This window comes from Ursus arctos, unplaced genomic scaffold, assembly GCF_023065955.2.
Source record: "Ursus arctos isolate Adak ecotype North America unplaced genomic scaffold, UrsArc2.0 scaffold_3, whole genome shotgun sequence".
Lineage (NCBI taxonomy): Eukaryota > Metazoa > Chordata > Mammalia > Carnivora > Ursidae > Ursus > Ursus arctos.
In genome coordinates, this window is record NW_026622985.1 from 91,687,702 (window position 1) to 91,697,571 (window position 9,870).

The 9,870-nt window shown below is 43.9% G+C and overlaps 1 protein-coding gene and 1 pseudogene across 1 annotated transcript; both read left to right on the top strand.

Annotated features, from left to right (window-relative positions):
* The first annotated feature begins 4,018 nt into the window (after positions 1-4,018).
* On the top strand, positions 4,019-4,960 carry LOC125281095 (olfactory receptor 2A1/2A42-like). Its single transcript, XM_048212946.1, has one exon. It carries the CDS (start codon positions 4,019-4,021, stop codon positions 4,958-4,960), a length of 942 nt encoding a protein of 313 aa, XP_048068903.1.
* A 721-nt stretch (positions 4,961-5,681) lies between these two features.
* Positions 5,682-7,136, top strand: LOC113241415 (40S ribosomal protein S16-like; annotated as a pseudogene).
* Positions 7,137-9,870: the final 2,734 nt, after the last annotated feature.

The window sequence follows — 9,870 nt, forward strand, 5'->3', positions numbered from 1 at the left end:
CACCTGGTAGATCATATTCTGGGATGTGAAACACACCGGAACAAATTCAAAAGAATAAAAGTCGCACGATGTGTGCTTTCAGACCACAATGGAATTGAAGTAGAAATCAGAAGCAGAGAACGAGCTGGAAAATCCCCAAATGCTTGGAGATTAAACAACATTCTTCTAAAAAACACATGGGTGAGGGAGGAAAATCTCAGAAACTTTAAAATATTTTGAATTAAAAGAGAAGTGTTCTATTGAGCACACAAGTAGTAACAATTATTTTTTGTATTACTTAGAAGTAAACCATCCAATGCTTCGGTTGAACTAAGGATTTAAAAAATAGTTTTCATTTCAGGAATGCTGTGTGACTCATGCCTACAGCATTAGAAAAGAGTTTGTCAGCTCATCAGATCTTAAGTTTTACTTTTGAAACCTAGGCCCCATCTAGTACTGGCAGGTTCGTTCCTGTGTAAAGAAATGATTTCAATCTTAGATATTTACTTTGAAACCATGAAGACACTGGATAATTTATTAGTCATCAAACAGTTTGCCAATTTTTAAATTGCTAACTGGTATAGACATACAAGATACATCATTTATAGCACAAAACAATGTCTGCATGTTACATTTGGAACTGAGATGTATTTAATTTCTTTTTTAGTTCCTCCTTTCACTTCTGCCAGTCCTTTAGCAAAGTTAATGCATTGATTCAGGTAAGATGCTTTCAGTATCAGGTAGAATAAAACAAAATATGGGGAAAAAAGAAAATGGAATGTCTTTCAACTGTCTGATGCTTAAATATCTTGGAGATTCTAGTTTAGTGTTATTTTTTTGCCTTGGGAAAAATGTCCTTAATTGGACACGCAAGATTTAAACAAGGCAGAAATTCCAGACCCAGGGCAGGGATGGTCCAAAAATTCAATATTTAGGCATTCACTTATTCTTGTATGTTCATTCATTCATTTGTTCACTCAATAAATATTTTGTAAGTGCCAGAATTACAAAAATGAGTACACTTGTTCCTGTTCAAAGGCAATTATGACCCACTCCTGTAAAAGAAATCAGACTTTCAATCCATATAACAACTGTTTTTTTTTTTTTTTTAAGATTTCTTTATTTTCGAGAGAGTAAGCACTTGAGCAGGGGGAGGGGCAGAGGGAGAAGGAGAGGGAATCTCCAGCAGACTCCCTGCTGAGCAGGGAACTAGATGCCGGGCTTGATCTCATGACCCTAAGGTCATGACCTGCAGCCCAAATCAAGAGTCAGGGTCGGATGCAGATCTTAACTGACTAAGCCACTCAAGTGCCCCCCGGCAACGGTTCTTAACCTGCATGTATCCATTAGGCCCTCCTGTCTCTTGTCCCTGTAAGTTTCAAAGGGATTCAGACTTTGCAAGCAATTTTTTTTTCTTTATGTAACCATTTGGAAGTTGCAAGATGAATTAAGGAAGGACTGAATAAAGAGAGTTTGCTTTTTTATAAGATGTGGGTTCAAAGGCATTTTCACAACTAAGTATTTTATATGCTTTCTATGTTTTCCAAATAAATTTAAAGGGCTGTCCTAGCACAGTAATTTTTTATATAATTCTAAAAAATAATAAATAAGCCCCGGTCACGTGTTAGGAGTTCATAGTATCCATTAGTGACTTGATGTATCCATCAGATCCATTTGTGACTTGGTGATACCATTTATTGATAACGGTTTTCCTAAAAAAGTCATTTGTTGACTCTAGAGAGGGATCTAATGGGGATGTCCTTTAGGTCCCAAGTAGCTGGTCAGACGAATGTTTGGGTTGTATTTTAATGAGGTTGTCCCTGTCCTGGGCCTCGTCCTCACTTTATAGATACCGCTTTGGAAATTTTGTTAAGTGTACATACCCATCTGTATCACACTATCCAAGCTAAAAGGAAAAAAAAAAAAGAGCCATGCATAAACCTGAATGGAATTATTTATTATGAAAATATTGGCAAGAGCTTTGCTTAGTAGCACATTCCCTCTTTGTCAAAATATCCGCACAAGAAGGCAAATTAATACCTCATGGTTAATTGGTGAGCACGGGCTCCGAGCAGAGAGCATTCACTGGAGATCTCAGAGCTGCGGTCCCTGGTCGCTGCTCACTCAAGCCACCGGCAGTTGTCCTGTTTCCTCCTCCAGTTCTTCTCATCCGTGATGAGTGGATTTTGCAAGAAGCAGTGTTACTTCTCTTATTCTCAAGCTCCTCAGCGAGCATCACATTAACATCTCCATTGGAATTAATGACAGGTGGACCAGGGTCTTAAAACAGCAGCATCTTTCCTTATGAGAATCCCAGAGAGACTTTTCTTCAGAGGCGAGAAGGCACAAGTTCAGTAGTTCAGCCTCAGGTTACTTTTGCCTAGTAAAGGCACCAACAAAATGCATGCGCTAGAAAGATGCTGAATTCTACATGGTATATTGAGGAAGCTGTTACTAAGGACCTAAGGACAAGCCAATTCCTATTTGGCACATCCCCAATTCATAGAAGCCTCCAGTACCTGACCGCCAGTGGGCTGCTGTAGTAATCCGTAAATGACAAATTCACTATGTTATCTCTTTGCCAAAAATGTTTAAATTAGTTATCTATAAAGCGTTTAGCAATTCTTATATTATTGAAGTAAGGTGACTTCATTTTTTATTTTTTTAAAAGATTTATTTATTTATTTATTTGACAGAGAGAGACAGCCAGCGAGAGAGGGAACACAAGCAGGGGGAGTGGGAGAGGAAGAAGCAGGCTCCCAGCGGAGGAGCTGATGTGGGGCTCGATCCCAGCATCCTGGGATCACACCCTGAGCCGAAGGCAGATGCTTAATGACTGAGACACCCAGGTGCCCCTAGACTTCATTTTTTAATAAATAGTTGTTTCTTGTGGGTTTTTTTTTTTTAAGGTTTTATTTATTTGAGAGAGAGAGAGAGGGAGAGAGAGAAAGCACAAGTAGGGGGAGCAGCAGGCAGAGGGAGAAACAGGCTCCCCGCTGAGCAGGGAGCCCAACGTGGGGCTTAATCCCAGGACCCTGGGATCACGCCCTGAGCCAAAGGCAGATGCTTAACAACTGAGCCCCTGTTTCTTGTGGTTTTGAATTTCACAAGGGTACCTGGTGCAAATGCTAAGCCATACAGCGTCTTTCCAGGTATGACCTTTCTTAGTTATATTAGTATCTGGATTTGCTCTTTAATAGAAGTAGAGATGAGATGAATTACAAATAGTGCATGGGAAGCTGCATCTTAAAATGTCTTCACACAGATCCATACACACCACAGCCTTCAAACAAAGCGTGACTGCCTAACCTCACACTTGTTTACACACCTGCACGCAGTCTAGACTCATGATGCATGAACACGGGGCAGCCTGCCAGAAAACCAATTCCTACAAAGTTTATGGCTTGTTACTCAGAACCATTTGGTAAATCAGTAACTGGAAATCAATCAGTAGATTGCTAAGTGGTCAATCGTCGGTTCGTATCCGTCACCCCCAGTAAATACAGTCAAGAGAGCCCACATGTAGAACATCCACTGATTCCTTCTTAGCGACCAAAATAGAGAAGATGCTCCTTCTGTCATCCCAGAAGCTTCTCTAGAGTGCAAAGCTGGACCTGCGTTGCTGAAAGCAGCATGGGTGATATTTCTAATGAGAAACTGGATTTTCTCATCTCTTTCCTGGGCTACCCTAATTCTCATATCTGGAGTCCGTCCATGACTGATGACACTCCAGCAATTCTCTTAATAATTCTGGCATGTGCAGCTCCAAGATAATCCGTATTTAATGGTTACTTTATTTCCTCTTTGGCTTGACATTCTTCCTCCCTATTAGTGTCTTTGGCTCTAGGTAATCTCTCCTTGGTGACATAATCCCCTTTCTGTAAAACTGGTTGTCAGATTAAGTGATTAACTTAGTGTATAACTAGATTGTTAATTTAAAAAGTTTATCTTCTAAAAATGACAAAATGTATACTATAATGTCTAGATTTTTTTTGACAATTCCATCCTGTGCTTTCCATTTTATTTTTTTCGTAGTAAAATGGGTGAAAATCAGACAGTGGTGGTAGAGTTCATTCTACTAGGATTTTGTCTTGGCCCAAGAATTCAGATGCTTCTCTTTGGGCTCTTCTCCCTCTTCTTTGTCTTCACCCTGCTGGGGAACGGGCTCATCCTGGGGCTCATCTCGCTGGACTCCAGACTGCACACCCCCATGTACTTCTTCCTCTCCCACCTGGCCATCGTCGACATAGCTTACGCCTGCAACACCGTGCCCCAGATGCTGGTGAACCTCCTGAATCCAGATAAGCCCATCTCCTTTGCTGGCTGCCTGACACAGACCTTTCTTTTCTTGACTTTTGCTCATACCGAATGTCTTCTCCTGGTGGTGATGTCCTATGATCGGTATGTGGCCATCTGCCATCCCCTCCGATATTCTGCTGTCGTGAGCTGGGGGGTTTGCGTCACCCTGGTGCTGACTTCCTGGGCTTGTGGCTCTCTCCTGGCCCTGGTCCATGTGGTTCTCATCCTGAGGCTGCCCTTCTGTGGGCCTCTTGAGATCAACCACTTCTTCTGCGAAATCCTGTCTGTCCTCAAGCTGGCCTGTGCTGACACCGGGCTCAACCAAGTGGTCATCTTTGCAGCCTGTGTGTTTATCTTAGTCGGGCCCCTCTGCTTGGTGCTGGTGTCCTACTCGCGCATCCTGTTTGCCGTCCTGAGGATCCAGTCCGGGGAGGGCCGCAGGAAGGCCTTCTCCACCTGCTCCTCCCACCTCTGTGTGGTGGGGCTCTTCTTTGGCAGCGCCATCGTCATGTACATGGCCCCCAAATCCCGCCATCCCGAGGAGCAGCAGAAGATCCTTTCCCTGTTTTACAGTCTTTTCAACCCTCTGCTGAACCCTCTGATCTACAGCCTGAGGAATGCAGAGGTCAAGGGCGCCCTGAGGAGAGTGCTGCACAAGGAAGGTCATTCCCAGTTGGAGTGACATTGGAATCCCTCCCTCAGTAGCTCCTGGAGCCCAGGGTACTGTGTACCACCCAAGCTTCTCTCACTGTTTTTGTATCTGAGACTGAATAATCCTAGAGACTCCGTAAAATACTCCCTTTTTCTGTCCAGAAAGTATTTAAGTTTTATTGCATTCATTATATTTAATTTTATAAATTTCTTCTTTCCTCTAACTGCATAGTCAGTTGAGAACACCTAGAGGATTAGACCGATTTCATCCACGGCTGTGGGTCCCAAAGGTTCAAATAGACCCTCTACCTGTGACTTCATCAGCTGTGCTCGATGACAGCAGAACACGGGCTTTACCGGGTGTAGCCACGTAGGCGACCGTTTTAAAAATAGTGTAGCTGCAGAGACTTAGGACCTGTTGATACCTTTTTCACTTTTACCCCATATTAGGATGTTTCCCCTTAATTGTGTTTCCTCTTATGAATAGTAAATGTACCTAAATGACTGCTTAGACTTAGGGGAACACTGAGTTTGTTGACTAAACCTTGTAATCTGTCTTACAATTTCTGTGGTCAGAAAGTAAGTCTGCGCACATTCAGCTGGCGTCCCGGGGAATTACCCAGTGAAATCCACTTTCCAGCCTGCCCTGGGCTTTTGACGGCCACCTGTTTCTAAACTCGTCTCACCTGCTTACGAAGAGTACCTGCGATTCTCTCCGGAAAAACACACACTCTTCTCTAGAAGGAGTTAGCATGTGCTACGACCCAGCTCTCAATGATCAGGTAGGGATGGAAAGCCCCAAGCAGAGGCAACTGAATGGGAAAAAAAGGTTTTAACAATAACAATAGTAGTTAACATTATTATTAGATACTCGCTCCGTGCCATCCACTGCACACAGATAGCTCATTTACAGAAATTGCCTCATTTTTATCATAAAAGCCCATTTCTCATTACCATCCCATTTATAGATGCAAACATGAAGCGAATGACAAATGGTAGACCCATGCCCCAATGATCTGACTCCCAAGGCTTCTCTACTCAACATAGTACATCATTATCAATGTTATCAAAGAATAAGGCTAACCTGTCCCAACCTAGAATATGCTACGTGAATGTGGGTTTCTTCTCAGTCTAATATGTTCTGCAATGAGGCTGGGAGAGCCAGAGATTATTTGTAGGTCTCCTGTCCTGGTTGATGAGTCCTATGGCCATGGTCACAAAGAACATCAGGAGCTCCCGAGCACAGAGTAGCAGTAGAGGCTGTTCTCATTGAGGTGAGAGGTTTGGTTCTGCAAGATGCAGAACCATGGCATCTCTAGTTTCACATGCATCACTCACATGTTCATACACATCCATGTGCATGTGTGCACACACACTTATGGAGTCCTTACTATGGTGACGCTCTGTTCTAAGTACCTTATAAGTATTACCTTTTCTAGTCCTCATAACTACCCTATGAGATAGGGACTATTACCCACCCTTTGGGGGGAGAAAACGGAGCCACAAAGAGATTAAGTAACTTAACCAAAGCCTTGCAAGTGCTGAGTATCTAGTCCAGGATCAAACTTCAGGGATCTGCCTGCCAAACCCATAGGCATAACCCCTGAATTAAAGTCAAAGAGATTGCGAAGTGTCAGGAGCAGGAAATGGGAATGGAGGAAGAGAGTAAGGAACTTTCAACCTCCAACCAGAGAGAGGCACTGGGCTCCGGATAGAAAAGGTGCTTATATAGCTTGAGCCCTCTTCCCGGGGCAGGGCCGCGGGGGAGGGGAGCAGCTCTTGTCTGCTGACCGAGGGTCCCTGCAGTCCGGGAGGTCTTCGGACTCAAGGAGATGGCCACAGCTGGGGGCACTGCAAACGCAGCAGCGGCCTCATCCAGGCGACCGGGCAGCGCCTGGAGGTGATCGAGCCACGCCCGCTGCAGGACAAGCTGCGGGAACCCGTTCTGCACAAGGAGCGATTTGCCCGTCTGGACATCCAAGTCCGAGGGGGGGGTGGTCACGTGGCCCAGATTGGTACAATCTGCGGGTCCGTCTCCAACGCTCTGGTGGCCTATTGTCAGAAATACGGGGATGAGGCCTCCAAGAAGGCGATCGAAGACATCCTCAACCTGTACGACCCGGCTCTGCTGGAAGTGGATCCCTAGCACTGAATCCAAAAAGTTTGGAGGTCCTGGTGCCCGTGCTCGTGACCAGAAATCCTGCTGATAAACCCAGCATGTGGATCAGGGTTCCCCTTTATAATAAGTGTCACAGGGCTGCAGGTTAAAACACACACACACACACACACACACACACACACGCTCAACTTGACTTTATACTGGAGTGAAAATAAGGGTGAGATAGTAGAAGGGGCCAGGGATGGAAAAGGGGCCCCTTGACAGTCTGGAACATAACAAAACAATGGAAGAAAGAGGTTAACAATGCAGTTTTAAATTCATGGTTCACCAAATGGAAGAGCCATAGTAAGTGATCTTGTAATTTACCTAAACTGGATATACTTTGTAATTCGGATATTGCCTAACACAGTCTTCAATCCGCTGTTTTATGACAGGCGTCGGGTGCTGCATGGCAAGGTTTGGTGGGATGCAGGGCGACAGCAGGACAAATGGTGAAGAGCTGCAGTGCCAGCGGCGGGTCTCAAAGGAAAAAGCTCTCCGGGTACAAGGTGGAACAGGAGAAAAGTGTGGGGCACAGAGAGCATGACCCGGAGTCACCTGCACGGCCTCCTAACTCGTGCAGTGCTCTCCTAAGGTTCCCTAAGCATCTGGACCCTTAAACATGTAAGATCTGCAGCTGGAGACCTGGGTTCTAGTCCTAGCTCTACCGTTTGCTGGCCGTGCTCTTCCCAGGAAAATCGTCTAAGATGGCCCGAGTCTCTGTCCCTCATTCATCAGGTATGCAGAATGAGAGCTGCCTAGGTGGCCCCATAGGACTGCTGAAGGCCTCGAACAGGAAGGGTGCAAATGGACACATTTTGAAGACTTAAAGTGCTATGCAAACAGAAGTTTGCTGTTATTATAGTTAACATTAGGTCAGAAATTATTCTAATATTGTCAGGCTTGCTAAACTTTGAGTCTGGTATCAAAGCTATTCCTTAGTGAGGGGGAGCATTGGGGTTGATAAGTCACCCAGACCTTTGTCCCCATGGCTTCTGCATCCGCCCTTCATCCTTGGTGGGAATAGCTTTCCCCAGAGTCCAGCCTGCAGACCAGACTCAGTGACCTGTTTGTGAGTCAGAGGGGAATCGCTCTCTCTTTGAACCTGTTCATAGCCTATCCACTAAGAAAACACGGGGGACCTTTCCTAAAGCAAAGGAATTCAGACTTCAGGATTTTTTTTACTCCGATTTTGTTTTTTATTTCCAACATGTACCATCTTTAATCCGGGATTTACAGTAAAATTCTGTTATCATCTCTCTACAAGGGGAAGGACAAGAATCTGTTCATCTCTCCATCCCCAATATCTTAGCATACTTGCTAAACATTTGGTAAGTAAAGGACCCTTTATCCATTAGCCTCATTTCCAAATTTTCAGTGTTGAACTCTCGTCTGATTTCTAAGCTTTTTTACATCCCTAAAGTGGCAGATTGCGGTGTAGTAGAAATGTAATTGTAGCTGATAATTACTGAGCTCTTACTATATGGTAGACACCACATAAAATGCTTTACTATCATCTTCACATCAAATCTGTGGAGTGGACACTTACTGTCATTATACAATGATGAGGAAATAAAGTTTAGAGAAATTAATTTACCCAAGGTCACAGAATTATTCACTGGGGGAAACATAATTCAACGCTAGGCAGTCTGGCTTTGAATTAACTCTGAATTGTTCTTTTGCAGAGAATCTACTGCTATTCATAACCTGCGTGGCTGGCATAAGGACTGTTCATAGTATGTGCTTAGTAAACCGACTGAATGAGCAAATAAATATTCATTATATTTAAATTTCCACCCATAATCGATGGGTCTGGGGATGTGTTACCCTTCATTTCTTTAAGTTAGGGTATTTTATTGTCTATGAGATTTATCTAGTTCTTGCCTTTAATATATTCTTATGTGATGTATATTAATAATTAAGAATATGTTATTGCTATAACACCATAGAGAAGAAGGGAAAAGATAGGGTAGAAATTTAGCACGAAATAGTAAAAATCCTTGGGATGTTTATTCGTTTCTATCATAGGAAGCAGTGGTCATTGGCTTCTCAAAGGAGTGTGCCAAACTGCTGAGCCTGTGATTCTGGAAGGCTGGGATGTCGCCGGTGCCAGACGGGAAGCCGTGTTAGGGTGTTGCCCTTGAAAACTGGCAAGGGGGTGGAGACAATTATGGGCGGTAACTACTGGAAATGATAGGGATGGGCATCTGTGTGGGGTAGCTGGTTCCCCTGCAGCCTGAAATTAGCCCCTGCAGCATCTTTGGCATGTGGACCAGGGATTGCCAGCCACCAACCTGCAGGATTGTTGTTTACTGTTTGCCGTGACTGTAAAGCATCATCGTTAAATATGGGTTGTGGAGGGCAGACAAAAACGAAAGGAGGGTTGGAATGTCGTCCCACTGGATGAAAGCACGGCTGTGTTTCCCCAGCTAGCAAGGAAGTGTCTTACTCTCCTTGCTTTATGGACAAACTTTGTTGGCTCGTTTTAATTTGTCTTTTTTTTTTTTTTTCAACCTGTGTCTCTGTTTTTTCCATTTTAATTTTTGAAATCATGTTTGGTCAAAAGAAGAGGTGGATCCTTGAACACACTTGGATTTAGACAACAGAGTGCTGGCTCGGAGTTGGGATATCTGGGTTCCCATCTCGGTTTCCCCACTAACTCACTGTGTGACCTTAGAAAAGTTGCTTAGCTCCTCTGGCCTTCCGTTTCCTCACCGATAAAATAAAATTTGAACTAGACACTTTTTAAGATTCTTCTTAATTTCTTGTTCTCTGTCTCTCTG

What these genes read in the sequence shown, in the direction of transcription:
- LOC125281095 (XM_048212946.1), top strand. Translation starts at nt 4,019, where the DNA reads ATGGGTGAAAATCAGACAGTGGTGGTAGAGTTCATTCTACTAGGATTT.